Genomic DNA, 15,189 nt, shown 5'->3' with positions numbered 1-15,189 from the left:
GCTGGTTTATTCGTTGAGGCTCGTGGTCAAGGAGACCACATGGGATGGGAGGAAACAAGAGGCAGACAGACCAGGTCCCCAACCTAGAAAGAGCAGGTGTCAACACCCAGACCAGGCCTGGCACAGAGGGAGGGCTGGGGGAGGGGCGCAGTTGGGCTCCTTGATGACTGATGCTTTTCAGGGCCTCGGGTGTCATTGGGAGTAGTTTTCTAGAAGAAAAGAAGAGAGCAAATGCTAGAACGTGACTACTCCCAAACTGGTCGAAACCAGGTGTCCTTTCCTCCAGCTTCTGCACGCCCACGGTTCCTTTGTGTCTTACCTGTTTCACCCGCCATCCCCTATAACAGGTTGTGTGGTTCTGCCAAGTTAACTATGACTTCTCCCCACCTGGGGACTCACTTCTTCCTCCTGCCTCTGACCCTTTACACCTGAAAGGCTCACCTCTCTACAGTTCCCATCCCATCCCTCTCCTTAACCTGTGTACCATTTTTCTTCTTCTTGTACCTGTCCCTGCATGCTCCCACTTCCATCAGGCCTTCACTCAGCTCTCAGAGGTGCTTTCTGAGTAGATCATAGCTTAGGAGCTTACCTCCTCAGTACCTTTAGAGTATCCACCCAGAGCTAAGCAAATGCCATGATCCCAGCCCTGCCCCTGGGTGATGGAGCCTTAGCTCCTGGATGCAGCTGAGCGTGGCTCCCTCTAACACTCACCTACCAGAACTTCACCCACTTCAGCAGGCCAGGTTGCACCCGGGACGCCTGCAGGACAGGGAGAGTGTCTGAGTGACAGCGCAGGTCCCCTGCACAACCTCTGGCCTCAGACCCCTTCTCTCACAAACCGGATTTCCTTTGCTCAGTACTTACCGAGGAAGAAACCGAGACTCCCCCCTGGAAAGAGAAGATCAGAGTGGGTGATGTGGGGGCTACAGTGGCCTCTCGACTCTGTCATGTTCTTGGGGTTCAGGCGGGGCCCCATGGAAGGGGCAGGCTCACACCAGTTTGTCTCAAAGGTCCTTTGGTCTAACTGTGGACCTTCAGCCCACGGAATATTTTTCACAGCAGAATTTATTATTCAAAGTACATGTTCCCCAAGATGATGCTGAATGTGGTCCCTTCGCACACGCTGCCCACGGGGAGTGACCGGGAATAGGGAGGTCTCCCTCCACCTTCAAGTGGTGGCTGGAGATTGGCCACCAGTGATGGGCACTATGGCTGCCTCTTTGCCTCTCTGCCAGCAGAGGGTTTCTAACCTCAGTGCAAGGCCTCTCCGTGAGGACAGAGCTTCGTTGTTCTGAGAGGTGGAGGAAAATGCCACTGGTTTTTGCCTCACCCGCCCAATCAGTATGTAGCACCTTCATTTACGCCCAATCAGTATGTAGCACCTTCATTTACGCCCAATCAGTATGTAGCACCTTCATTTACGCCCAATCAGTATGTAGCACCTTCATTTACGCCCAATCAGTATGTAGCACCTTCGTTTACGGAATTTATCAGACCGCCTTGTTTGCAACTGACTGCAACAACATTCTCAAGCGATCTTTGTTTATTTCCTTTGTGGAATGAAGCATCCATTTCCCACCAACCAAGAGTTCCTGGGTTGGCTCTCCTCCCGCCCACCGCAAGGTCAGCAGTTAGAGGTAGAGAGCCTGCTACAGAGGACTGTTTGCTCGCCAGGTTTCTGGGACCTTTGTGAGGAGCACAGATTTCTCTTCGACAGGAGAGAAGTTCCCGGGTTTCCCCATGATGTAGCCACTGCTCCCCTGTAACCTTACTTGAGTGTGGTATAAAAAGCCTGAACCTTCTTCTCTCCACTTCCAAACTGCTCTTGGGGAAGATAGGAGGTGTGGAGAGACATGACCTTTGGCCCCCGCTAACCCATGCAGAGAACCCTGGCGGTGAGAGCTCCCCGCCTCACCTCCACGCAGAGACCCCAGTGGGAACACAGGGTAAGTGCACGTCTTACCTTGGCTGGGGCCTTGGCTGCGTACTGCCCGCTAGAAGCAGTAGGGTACACCTGCTGGTTGTAATTGTGGTTCTGCAAAACAAAGCAGGGGGCGGGGCGGGATGAAGGCATTTCCCTCTGGAATGAACACCCCACCTCTCTGCCTTGTCTGGGCCTTTCTCAAAGCCCCTGCCTTCTCGTCTCTCTGAGTGTCATGTGGTTTCTTTTCTAGAACCTTCTTCAACCATCCACAGTCCACCTGCTCACCTCTTTATGGTCCTATAGCCCAAATGGCTCTGCCTCCTTCCCCCTCCCAGCTCAAGTGTTACTTGGGAAGCGGGGGAAGGAGACCAAGGAAGGAAGTGAGGTCCACATTGGGCGGTCACGCGGCAGGTATCTTACCTTAGAAGTTTCAGCTGCTACCTCCTGCCATCCCGCACCAGGCTGAGAAAACTACCGAACGAGGAGCAAAGGAGGAGGATTTCAGATTGGCCAGACCCAGGAACAAAAGACTGAGAGGGCGGGACCAAGGGTCTCCCAGGTCGGTCCGCGGGCAGAGACTTACCTGGTCAGCACCGCCTGCTCTCTTCTGCAGCGATGATGACGGGTAGTCACCCTGGAAGAAAGAGGGCGCCAAACTTAGGGCGTCTCCAGGGTCTTTCCGATCTGTGGGACTCCCGCATCCTGCTCCCCGGGCTCTGCCCTTCTTTGGAGCACCAGCATCCCCCCACCCGCCACCCCGCTCAGGGGTCCACAGAGCTGCCCGCAGAGTGGCCAGTGAGCCTGCAGGAAAGTGATGGCCCAGAAAGATACGGGCGGGTTTCCACACGCAGGGCCGGGGAGTGGGGTAGAGAACTGCGTTTAGCAACACCATCCCCGCCCAGGCACCTAGAACACGGGCAGGCTGGCCCGAGACCAAGCTAGAATGACAGATGCCTGGTGCCCACACAGGTTCCCATGGCGGCAGCCCCGGGCCCCCCAGCCCCAGAGTTTGCTGACACCAAACCCGGCTCCCCTCCTAGGCCCTTTTATCCCAGTTCACAAACGCTGTTCCCCCAGAGGCAGAAGGAAGTGTGTGACGCTAGCCCTGGGTCACAGGGGAGAAGCACAGGGAGCAGATGAAACTAGTGAGCACGCGAATGCCCGGCACCCCTCCCAGTAGAGGCCGGGAAGCTTCTAAGCAGGGGAGAGAAGTTTAGTTCCTTCCGTCAACAGGTCCCTCCTAGAGCACCGCTGTCACACAGGGCTAGTCTGTTCTTAGCTCTGGCTTCACTCTGCACCTGACACCGAGTTTCAACCACCCTGTGAGCCCGAACACTGAGGTCCCAAACTGGTTGACCACCGGCCTCCAGACATCTTTCACTTAGTTTGCATGTTTTAAAGTGAATTTAGTTGCGAGCAATTAAAAATCAGATTTCGAACTTTTTGTGAAGAATCCGGCGGCGTGGTCACACCGGCGCTGCCTGGATCCGTGGCCACGCGTGGCTGGAAGGCCTCGGCCCCTCCCTCCCTTGCAGGTTCCCACCTGTCCAGCCTCACGTGCCCGGCCCGTGGACGAGTGAGTGGGCAGCCCTTGCCTCAGCGCCTAGGGGATCAGCCACTAGCCATGCAGAATCGAGGTGTGGCTTTCTGGAGACCCAGAAGTCCTGCCCATCCTTCCCAGAACCCACATAGTTAGACCCTGCGCACCTGCCTGCAGTTGACAATGACCTGCCCCCTCCCCCCATACCTGCTGTTTCCCTTCTGCTTTCCTTCCTAGTGCCCCCCTTTCCAGTCCTGGATTCCCCCCTCCCCACCTCATGGTCCCCACCCTGCAGTACCCACCCAGTGCTGGCTCCCCTGACCAGGCCATGCTCAGCAAGAGCAGCAGCGGAGCCGAGACAGTGACCAGCCTCGTGTTCCTGGGCCTGTGAGAGCCCTCAGCCTGGGCTTTTATCCTAAGGAGGACCTGCCACCCCGCTGTGCTTCGGTGACTCTCAGCTCCTCTCCCCCACCCTCCCCTACTCGCGGTGTCCCGTCAGGGAAGGTGGGAAGGAAGGGGTGTGCTCTCCCTCCGCAGAGAGGACAGGGAACCCGGACAAGCTGCAAGCCATTCCCGGGGACCCAGAACCCCACCCCCCCAGGGCTGAGCTTCCTGACCCCAAAACGAGAGTTTCTGCTGCCCTTACCTCAATAATGGCTTTCCAGTTCAGGAAAGGAGTGTTGTGTTTGAAATCCTGGAGGAAGAAGGAGAGAGCAGGGGGCGTGGGCCACAGGGAGGCACAAGGCAGAGGCTGGGGCGTGGTGGCTCGTTGGGAAAGTTTCATGACCACACAGAAGAATGGGTTTTGGAGCCTGGGTGCGGCTGGGGTTAGATGAAGATAAGCTCATCGAGGGTGTCAGAATTTCTGATGGTATTCGTGATAAGGTTTGGGTGAGAGCACCCATCTCCGAAAGAAACAGAGGGGGAGTTTTGTGCCGGGTATAGGCTGCCACTTGGGGTTGGCTGCCTTGGGGGAGGTGGAAAGAGGGACAGGATGACCAGGAGCCCAGCTCTTAAGAAAGTGAGACTTGTCCTACCTCCCAGAGTCGACTGAAGTACAGGAGGGCGCGAGTGCTGGGGGATGGGACTTGGCCCTGTGGATGAAAGTGGGGGGCAGGTTAGCAGAGAGCTGGACCCCGGGTCACCTAAACCCCTGCGGTCCTGCTCCCACCATGTCTCAGCCTTCACACTTGGCATTGTGACCACGGTTTGGGGGGAAGCGGGGTGTCTTTAGGGATCAGAAAACTATTCTTGCAGACAGAGGAAGAGGGAAGCTAGCTCTCTGGAGCCGTCAACCATCCTTCCCTGGCACAGACACCGTGTTCCCCTGGGTCCCACTCTCCCCTTCGACTGCACGTAACTGCTGCAAAGCCTCAGGACCGAGCCCTGCCCGCAACTCCTGCCTCGTCACGGGCCATCCCACCCCCAGCTCACCTCCCACAGCTGAGACACCCCTTCCAAGCCCCCTGGGTTAACAGTTGAGACGTAAGAAAGGAGCAGAGACCAGGAGTGGGGGGCAGCTAAGGTTTATTTCAAGGGCGAGGGGTGAGATTAGTGGTGAGATAGTGCCGTGTTAAGAACGGGTAGGGGGCTCCCATCCATCCGGTAGCTCCTTGTCTGGAGGTCACGGGGTCAAACACTGCTCTCATCCTGGGCAAAGAAATAGGTTCTAAGAGGGAGCTTAAGGAATAGAACTTCAGGGAGCAATGGACAGAGTCAAGGGTAGATTAGACGCCCTGCTCTAGAAATCTGCGGGGAACTCTTTGAACCAAGGCTGTGAGCCAGTCAGATCCAGATATTCCAGCTCGGGTGGGAAGCTGCCCCCCCACCTTGCCTGAAATGTCATGTATAGTCCCCCTGCCTTCACTACTCTGGAGGAAGTCCTCAGCCCCTCACCCCCACCGTCAAGGAGCTGGGCTCCCCCTTCTCTTCTTCACCCAGTTCCGTCTTGCCCCTCTTCTGAGATCTGCTCCTCCAGGAAGTCACCCCGAATGAATCCCGCCTAACTGCAGGCACTCACTTTCCTGCCCCCCTGGATGTCTGTCCGGCCCTCTGGGAGGCGTCTGTATGTGCCCCGGTTCTCCCAGCAGCCCCGAAGTGCCCCGTGCTCAGGGGCCTGGCCTCCCCACAGTTCACAGTAAGCAGCTGTGCCCTGCCAGAGACTGTTTTCTCTAAAACAGAAACCGTCTGCTTTGTTCATTTAGTTCATGCCAACCAGACTTGCTGCCTCTGGGAACATCTGTGTCTGTTTCTTCCACTCCCCCTCATCCCCAGAGGGCAGACTTTGCCTTCCCTGAGGTTTGGGCTGCCTCTTTGCCTCCCCCCTACCACCAGCTCCTTCCCCCACAAGTTTTGGGGGGCAGGATCCTAGTCTTCATTCTTCTTTTTTTTATTTTTTTATTTTTTGGCACATGCCCCTAGCAGGAACCGAACCCGGGACTCTGTGGTCCGCAGGCCGAGGCTCAACCGCTGAGCCAAACCAGCCAGGGCTAGTCTTCATTCTTTTAAGTTAAGGGTTAGAAACGCAACTGGAGGCGGGCCAGTCAGGCAGCCAGAGTGACTGTGACGGGCGGGGAGCCCGGCCGCAGCAGAGTGAGCGCCCCCCGCAAGAAGCCACAGCATCTCAGCCTCAGTTGACTGCAGTCTGTGGAAAGGGGCCCCGTGTTGACAAATTATTCAAGAGACATCAGAAATCCAAGTCACGTTGTGAAGTCTAACCATTTTTCAACTTTGGCATTGTTTGTTTGTTTGTTTGTTTGTTTTATGTATCAAACAATGCACATAGTTGGCTGCCGGTCAGTCGCCTTTGGGGTTTGTTTGGCTTGTCTGCCCTCATCCTCTCCTTCCAGTCTCCTCTCTCTACTATGCTGGTGTCACGCTGGCCTGGCCAGGGGTTCCCCTGCCAGAGGAGGGGGTGGGCAGGGAGGAAGAAGGAAGGGGTCCTGAGCCCCAGGCATCCCCTGAGGTTATGTATGTGTAGGGCCCCTATCATGCCTGCAGCAGATGCGGGCTTCCTCCCTCCCCCTCTCTCTGTCAGTCCTCACGTGGCCTTGTAGCTCCACCTGACTATTCAGTCCACCCTCCGGCCGGCCGAGGCCTCTGTGCCTCTCTGGTTCCCTGAGGATCACACCTACTTCCTCTCCCGTTAACCTCCAGGTCTTGAAGGGGAAACTGAGGTTCTGACCTGTTCAGGTCTACATGTTAGGATATGAAAGAGGCCTATTCGTTTCTCATCCCCAACGCCCAGCTGTTTGCAAAAGCTGCCTCTCTTTTCAGATCTCTGCTGTCCTTCCTCTTGTTTTCATCCTTTTGTTTGTTTGTTTGTTTGTTTGTTTAGCACTAGCCAGAATGCTCTTCATGGCCATCACCCTTATTTCCCCAGCTCAGAGGTGTGGCTTTCTTCTCTGTCTCCCTCTCCCACAAACATCGAACGGCATGGCCTTCCAGCCCTTACCTTGTTGATGGCATCCCAGTTAATGAAACCCAGCTTGGACTTAAAGTTCTGCAGAGAGAGAGAGAAAAAAAGGAGACTGGCCAAATTGGATCCTACCAATGTCATTGGCTCAGGGCGAGAGAGGTCAAGGGGTTATTGGTTATTACACTGATGGTTATTACAGAAAGGGGGCTTCATCCCGAGGGATCGGGGGACAGAGTTTTGGTTTTTTAACTGGGAATGGATGGGCAGAGCAGTCTTGCTGAACTCACCTTCCAGAAATTGTCAAAGTTGAATTGTCCCGAAGATGTCGGAGAGTTCTAAGGAGCCAATGAGAAGTGGGATGAAGGCAAGAACCCGCTATGCGCACAAGAGGCAGGGGCAGGAGCTATGGGTGTCTGGAAGGTCCTGGCCCAAGGTGGGGTGATGCCTCCACTCACCAAGTTATTGATTCCACCGACAGCTTCACCTCCCCCACTGGACCCTTGCCCCTGGGTGGGGAAAGGGGGACTATTGTTCAAGGCTTATGTATCTCGTCATGCACACCACCCATCAGCCTCCTCCTGGCCCACTCATCTTTGCCTTTGCTCAACTCCTGTATACCCTCCGTAAAGCCACCTCTCTTCACACAGCACCTAAGAACCCCACCTCCAGGAAGTCTTCCTGGACTGACTCATTATCCGCTTCCTAGAATAACCCTGCCCACCCCCTAATGCGTAGTCTTACTATGCGCCAGGCACTCACTGTGCCTTGTCCTGCCGTGTTCCCTTGTGGACATGAATCCATTTTACAGATGAGGAAACAAACTAGAGCTGTCGGGCCTCAGGCTCGGCCTCCAAGTCAGACTTCAGTGTCTGGACCTGAGCCCCCTGGGTCAGGTTATGATGCAGAAAAGTCTGCGGTCACTGTGGGGGTGAGACAGTGAGCTTCACTGTCCCCGTTTTCCCCCGGAGGGAAGCCAGGCCCACAGAGGTCACCTGACTGGCCTGAAGAGTCGCAGATGACAAGTGACCCAGCTGATGTCTGGCCTCCCAGTTCTAACTCCAAGTTCACCCTCTTTCTACTTCTCAACACTGCCATCTTAAGTATGATTTTTAAAATGTCCCCTTGGCCATTCTGCTATGTCCACCTGCTTTTCCCCCTCACGGAGGTAATACTGTGGTTGCAGTTGGAAGGAGGGAGAGAACGGGTGAGTCAAGGAGGACAATGGGGATCCCGGACCCCTGCTGGGTCTCCTGGTAGTCACCCGACACAGATTCAGAGCAGCTGGCAAGAACATGTTTCTCTTCCCTCTCCCAGGCCCACACTCCCCATCCCTCCTCTTAAAGCCCATCCCTGCTCACCTGATAATTGCCTTGGGAGCCGCCAACCAGGCGACTACCTTCCTTGCTTATTTCCTGAGGAGAGAAAATGGAGACGGATTGGTGGGGAGGTGGGCAGGATGTGGGGTGAGGGGTCAGCGAAGGCCTCCTGAATCCAGGGACTGAGGGGGGAGCATGACTGAGGATTTCCCACGACCCTGAGAGAGTCTCTTCTCTCTGGGGAGCTCCATCCTCCCTGGTGAACCTTGGCTCACCCCCTGTGGATGGGGCTATTGCTCACTGATGATGCTCTTGGGTACCGTAACCACCTGTTTCTATTCATGTCCACAATTTAATAAGAAGGGCCTTTGCCACCAAAGAATTTGCCCCCAGTGTTAAAGCAGGAACCAGCCAGGCGGTTGTACTGAATCCATTCAAACGGCAGGACCAGTCTGGGCTGATGTTTTGCGTTGGTCAGAAGGTGATGCCAGCTGGAGCCCGTGGGAGCTGAGGTGGCACTAGACTGTCTAGTCTCCTCCTACGTTAGACGTCAGCCCCTTTGGGGTTCTGCTTTCGCTGTCTGTATGGATCCCTGACCATCGGCACCTCTTCCTTCCCGGAGCTGCAGTCTAAACCCGGCCGGGAGGTGGGACTCTGCCCGGTTAGAACTGCTGCTGCAGCGTTGCCCCCACCCCTGACTGCCACCCCAGTCCCTTCTCTCAAGACCGGTGTCTCCTTACCCTGATGTCACCAGAGCCGCCGGGACCTCTGAAGCCCTGAGGGACAAGACAGTGAAACACAGGTTATTGTTTTAAAGTTACACATGATTTAATACAATTTCTCAGAACATCCTCATGGACTTCTCCTTGGAACTTGTCAAAATCATCCGGAAGCCCTGGCCGGCTTGGCTCAGCGGTTAGAGCGTCGGTCCGTGGACCAAAGAGCTCACAGGTTCGATTCCGGTCAAGGGCGTGTATCTCGGTTGTGGTTTGTCCCCAGGCCTGGTCGGGGCCGTACAGGAGGCAACCGGTCGATGTGTCCCTCTCACATGTATGTCTCTCTCTCCCTCCCTTCCTCCCTCCCGCTTTATCTGAAGGTAAATAGAAAAACCTCCTCAGGTGAGGATTTAAAAAAAGATCATCTTGAAGTTCATTTGGAAGAATAAATGTCTAAGAATAGGTAAGAAACCCTGAAAAAGATGAGCAGCCAGGGGGCACTGGCACTGGAGACATCACTACTATAAAGCTACCCTAAATAAAGACCGCGGATACATCGATGTAACCAAACAGAACTCCAGAAGCGCCCCCCAAATATTAAGGTATTTATAAGTGATGTTTTGAATCAGTGGTGGAAATGTGCCAATTCACAGGGCTGGGAATACCAGTTCAATTTGGGGGGGGGGAACTTTTCTATGCATTACCAGTTTCCTCTCTTCTCTTTTTATCTGGCCGTCTCCTCCTGGGGGAGCACACAGATCGGATCCAAACTGGAGGGTCTGCCTCACTGGACCACACAGTATAGAGCAAAATGACCCCCAGGTGGATTCAAGAGTTAAAGTTAACAATGACACTGAAGAAGTGTCACTAATGCTAAGAAGAAAATAAAGACCTTTGTTATCAAGAGCAGAAACTATAGAAAAAGAAACTTCGGTATGCAAAAGATTAGGAAAAGAGTTACAAACTGGGGGGAGAAGCTGTCTTCAAACCTGCCTCCTCCTAAAAGGCTAGCATCCCCGATATTTTAGGAGCTCTCCAGAGAGCCTTGTTAACTGCGCACACCCGGGCACAGAGCAGGAGTACCAGCCTCACCCAGTGCCTGTGAGAAACCAGAATCTCAGCCGCACCCCAAGCTGCTGAATCAGAACCCACATTTTCACAAGACCTCTAGGTGACTCGTGTGGAAACTGCGTAACACCGCCTCGGCCGGCATCGCAGGTGCCGAGAGAAAGCCCGCGTTTCTGGAATAACTAGGAGGGGAATGTACGTTCTCAAAACGCCGATTCACAACTATCAAAGGGGTCGCCAAATGATGTTCACGAGCCAGGTGTAGGACCCCTGAAACGATTATGTTTCTAAAAGGACCGGCTTTCCTACGATTTTTCACGGTCCCATCTGTGGTGTCAAGTGGGGTGTGTCACATAAAGATTTGCAATTAATTGTTCCTTTGGAGATGGTTAGTAATGTCACGCTCCTGGTTTCGTCCCCTAAATTGCAGATGCCCCACAGACAGGGCTGGCGTGGAGATTAGCCCTGGGAGTGGGGCTGAGCAGAGCTGAGTGACCGGGAGTGGGCACAGATGCGGTGACGAACTGGAGTAACCACACGTTTGGCTCTCACCTGACCCCTGGATCCTCCGGACACTCGGACATCGTTCCCTGGGTTGTCACACTGAGGGAGAGAGAAAGAGAAGATTTGTGCTTGGTCTCCACCCAGACACCAATCCTAGCCCTCAAATTGCAGCTTTTGAACCCGAGGCTCGCCCACAGCAGCCCCACCCCCACCCCCAGCCCCAGCTGTCACTCTCCCATCACCCAAGGGGCCTCTTCTTTCCCTGCCCACGATTTCAGGGAGATCGGTGCAGGTGTGAACTCGGTGCAGGTGTGAACTCCAGGCACTCACCTCGGGTCTGTTCCAACCTCCACTGCCCCCGCTGTTGCCCCCGCTGCTGCCCCCGCTGCTGCCCCCGCTGCTGCCCCCGCTGCTGCCCCCGCTGCTCCCGCTGTTTCCCGAGGAAGAGCCGGAGGAGCCGGAGTTGTATCCCTACAGGGGAGAGCAAGAGGATGTGGCATCTTAAAAGGACGTGGAGGGGGTAATTCCCAGCCATGTTCACCCCCTCTCCCCACCCTCTATCCTTCCCGACTTCAGCCGCCGTTCCCTGAGGAAGTTATCCAGAGCAGAGGGAAGACCAAGGTGGCCCAGTGTACTTGGAAATGTGGGGTAACTGGGGGTTCTGACCTGTTGCTTCCCAACTCCCACCACACGCCAGGGGTGAAAAGGCCCCTGGAGCCCGACTTCACAAAAGCCCCCTGACACCCGAGGGCGGGCTGGGGCTCCTTCGGCCCTGCCCCTGTCTCTCCGTTCCCCTCGCCCTCTCCTGGAACCCAGAACCCCTGGTCGGAGCCTGATCCAAATTCCCAGACTTTCGCAAGGGTCGCTCTTCGATGGGGTAAAAGCCTTAGTCAGGGAGCAGCCCACTAAAGCAGCTCCGTCGTCTGGTTTGTCCTGGTTGCTGCCCTCCTCCTGCCCTCCGGATTCCCAAGGAGACCAGCTGTGCTCTCTCTGCGGGTCCCGCTCTTGGAAAACCCCCTAATCCAGCTGGCTGCCGGGTGGAGGCCCCTTCCTGGCCCTTGCACCCCTGGGGGCAGGGCTGCATGTGTGCACCCCATGTCTCAGTTGGGCGGTACCACAGCTCTGTAAATGCCCCCAAGCGCCCCCATGTGCCGGCTTGCCCCTTCCCCTGGGAGCTTCCCTGACAAGTGTGATGCTTTTCTGTGCCCACCTCGCTTCTCCCACGTGTCACCCCCAGCTGCAGTCAGACTTGCCAAGTGGCCACGACTGCAGGAATCAGGGTAGACAGGAGATGGAACAGCCCGGCCACCATGGAGCAGAGCCGGGGACAGAGTGAGCAGAAGGCGGGAGGGCACCTCCTCTGGGGACTCAGGAGTGACTCTCTGAGGAAGCCCGCGTGGCCGGGCTGGGGAGGTGGGAGCAGAAGCGGAAGGAGCCACAGGACGACAGTTGTCGGTGATGCCCCCTCCCTGAGGCTGGCAGTGTCCAGAAGGACCTTGGAGTGCCTCTCCTCAGCAGGGACCCGGCTCGGCCCCATCGCTGCCTTCAGCGTAGGGGCAGAACTCACCCAGTTGCTTCCAGAACTGCCTCCACGGCTGCCGCCGCTGCTGCCACCGTTGTCACCGCTGCTGCCACCATTGCCGCCGCTGCTGCCACCATTGCCGCCGCCGCTGCTGCCACCATTGCCGCCGCCGCTGCTGCCACCATTGCCACCACTGCTGCCACCATTGCCGCCACTTCCGCCGCCACTGCTGCCGCTGCTGCTTCCCTGAGGGCCCAGAGCAAGGACCAGAGGTGAGCACCCAAGGTCGCTTTCCCCCACCCCCTCCTCCTTGCTCAGGCCGCCCACCCAGTCCCAGGGAGCAGTCCCCGTGACCGCCCAGTGCCAGCACCCCAGTGCCCGTCCTCCTACCCAGGAGTTGCTAGAGCTTCCGCTTGAGCCAGAGGGCGGCGCGTTGGTGCACTGCAGAGGAGAGGGGACAGGTGAGTCACACTCAGGGCCCTCGACAGGCCAGATGCTCCTTCTCCTTGCAGCCCGGCTTTCTTTCCCGACGTGCGTCGTTCCCTGCCTTCTCGGCGACAGCCCCTCTCCCTTGCCTCCTCCCCACGCCATCTCCTCCTGGGCCCATCTGCCTCTTACCGTAAGCCCTGCCCTCCCCCTTCTTGTCTGTCCTGCTTTCTGTCACATGCACCGGGACACCCTCTTCTTCCCTCAACTCTTCCTCTTACCTCCGCGCTTGGGTTGCTGTTGCCCCTCACTGAGCCGTAACCAGGTTGGGCCACAGCTCCCTGCAGGGAAGGCGAGACTGGGGGTGGGATCTGAAGGCTGAGGGAGACCTGGAGGGGGGGCTCGAGAGAGGAGGCCGCAAGGTCCGGGCAGGGGCGCTCACTTTACCTCAGGGTTGGTCCTCGCGTTGTACGGTCCTCCGCTGCCTCCTTGGCCCCAGGAGCTCCCCTGAGAGTTCGCTCCAAAGCTGCCATCTGAGCCTCCAGTGTGTCCGAGGTCCCAGGGACTGCCCTGGCCTTGGGGTCCGAGGTGACCCTGAGAACCAAAGCTGCCCTGGCCTCCAGATGAAGGCTGGCCGTTGATCCCCTACAGGGACAACAGGTGTGCAGTTAGTGCCAGTGACCTTATCACCCTGTGATGGGGCAGGGCAGGCAGAGCTACTAAGCCAGAGAGGAGCCAGAACAGGGCATGGAGAGAGGCAGGTGGAGACCCCAAGATGAGACCACCACAAGTAAGAGGCCCCTCGATCCTCTCAGCTGGTCCCCAAGATCCTGCACCCGGCTGCCCACAGGCTCCCGTTTCCACACCTAGCTTCCTTCCAGCCACTCACCCAAGCACCGTGGCCGCCAGGATTCCCCTGCCAGGCGCTGTGGGCAGCATCTAGTCCATGTCGAATAACAGTCTCAGCCTGTCTGCCGGCCTCACTGCCCGAGTTCCCAATAGCATGGGCTGCTTCCCCAGCCCCCTGGTAGATGGCCTCTCCCACCTTGTGGCTGAGGGCCTCACTCACCCCTGGGCCAAAAGCATGCCTGATCCCAGAGCTAACTGCCTCTGAAACCCCTTCGCCCACGGCCTCCCCGATGCTATGACTAATGGCTTCTTCCACCCCGTGTCCAATGGCTTCCCCAACACCTGCTTCAACGCCTGCTCCCTCACTGAGCAGTGGGCCAGCCTCCCCACTGCCCAGGCACAGGGCCAGCAGGAGGCAGGCCAGGGACCCCTGGAACTTCATCTCTGCCTCGCTCCCTCTCTGTCCTGAGTGTCTTCTTCCCACCAAGTGTCTGCTGGCCCTTCTCTTTCTATGTCTGTGTGCCTCCTCCGTTCTCTCTTCCTCTGGAGTCCTTCCCTCCGTCTAAGTCTGCAGCCTTCTCTCTCCTTTCCCAGACTCCCCTGACTTCCCAGAGTCCTCCTCCCTGCCCCTACTCCTTATACTGTAGGTTGGGAGAAGGTGACAGGGCTGGGCAGCCCTGAGTCCCTCCCCCCAGTGACTCAGGCCGGCCACCGATAGGGTAATGAGCTGTAATTGGGAGTCTGAGAGTCTGTGTTGAAACAGAGAGGGAGCCGGTGCATCAGGGAGGGAGGGAGAAATGGAATGAGATGGCTGCAAAAATGTTCCAGTTTCCCAACCCCAGGAATTTGGGGCGCAGGGTGGGAATGGGGGCATCTGAGGAGAGAGTCTGTGGGTGTCTCCTCGAGGTGACAGGCGGAGGGGAAGGCCCCACCAGTGGGGCAGGACCCACCCTAGGAGTAAGCCAACCTGGGTCTTGGGCACCAGAATGGGGGTTGGTGCCCTTTCTCAGAGGTTCTCTCAGCTTCCGTCGGTCTTTGCCTCGCCTGTTTCTCTCCTCCCCCGTGCTGTCCCTTGGAGGTGACTGGCCTCACCCTCCTCCACACCGTCCAGCCCAGAGAGCCTGGGAGCTGTGAGGCTGGCCTCAGGTCTCAGTCGGGACCCCAGGCCTCTGGGAAGGATGTGACCACAACCCTGAGGGTGGTCATCAGGGTCTCAGTTAGCATCCTGGTGGCTCTTGGCTGAGAGAGCTGGGTGTGGAGCAGCGGAGCTGGGCGGGCCAGCCACCCCCAGGGAGTGAGTGGGAGGGAAAGCCCTTGGGAGGGAGCGGCTGACCCAGGCACCCATCCTGTTTACCTGTCATGGAGGGGACACGTGTATGAGTTCACGGCCTCCTGGGAGGGCTAGCGCTGCACCAGCTCACCCCACCCCACCCCCCAGCCTCTCCCAGGAGCAAGGGAGGAGGGGTTAGCGCAAGGGTAGGAGCCCGAGGTCAGCAGCGTGACACTCTCGGGGTCCCAGCTCGGGATGCAGAACAGCATCCTCCCCAGGTCTCATCCCTGCTTAGCGAGCACGGCTGCCTCTGTGCTGCAGGAGCCCGGGCCCTCCCACCGGCCACTGGTATCACCTGGATTCATCGCCCAGGCAGGAGGGGCCAGTTTCCATCTGCCTTTCTCAATGCCTCCCAGTCAGTCTCTCTCCCCACCCCAGCACCCACACCCCAAGTTGTAACATTCAACACCTCTTACCATGTAAAAACAATCCCTGTCTGTCCTGGGCAGTTCCGACCTCCCTGTTATTCCATCGCTGACTCTTTAATGATGATAATAAATGGTGGAGGTAATAATAATGATGATGATTGCAGCTCCAGTCTATCAAGAGCTTTCTATGTGTCCAGCACTGGACTAA

The 15,189-nt window shown here is 57.0% G+C and overlaps 1 protein-coding gene across 1 annotated transcript; it reads right to left on the bottom strand.

Moving 5' to 3' along the window:
- Positions 1-711: 711 nt before the first annotated feature.
- On the bottom strand, positions 712-13,725 carry DMKN (dermokine). The gene is made up of 18 exons (XM_036275095.1): positions 13,324-13,725; positions 12,882-13,064; positions 12,716-12,775; positions 12,399-12,449; positions 12,054-12,254; positions 10,817-10,957; positions 10,535-10,585; positions 8,939-8,974; positions 8,241-8,294; positions 7,338-7,388; positions 7,170-7,217; positions 6,919-6,966; positions 4,502-4,558; positions 4,111-4,158; positions 2,508-2,558; positions 1,964-2,035; positions 865-888; positions 712-759 (listed from the first exon to the last, which is right to left on the bottom strand). The coding sequence occupies exons 1-18, from the start codon at positions 13,723-13,725 to the stop codon at positions 712-714; spliced, it is 1,626 nt and encodes a 541-aa protein (XP_036130988.1).
- Positions 13,726-15,189: the final 1,464 nt, after the last annotated feature.

This window comes from Molossus molossus, unplaced genomic scaffold (assembly GCF_014108415.1).
Source record: "Molossus molossus isolate mMolMol1 unplaced genomic scaffold, mMolMol1.p scaffold_m16_p_21, whole genome shotgun sequence".
Taxonomy (NCBI): domain Eukaryota; kingdom Metazoa; phylum Chordata; class Mammalia; order Chiroptera; family Molossidae; genus Molossus; species Molossus molossus.
This window is presented reverse-complemented; position numbering and strand designations above follow the sequence as displayed.

Coding starts and splice junctions, on each gene's coding strand:
- DMKN (XM_036275095.1), bottom strand. CDS start 13,725: ATGAAGTTCCAGGGGTCCCTGGCCTGCCTCCTGCTGGCCCTGTGCCTG. Junction 8,295..8,938: donor GCGGCTCTGGTGACATCAGG/GTAAGGAGACAC, acceptor TTCTCTCCTCAG/GAAATAAGCAAGGAAGGTAG. Junction 4,559..6,918: donor ACTGGGATGCCATCAACAAG/GTAAGGGCTGGA, acceptor TTTCATCCACAG/GGCCAAGTCCCATCCCCCAG.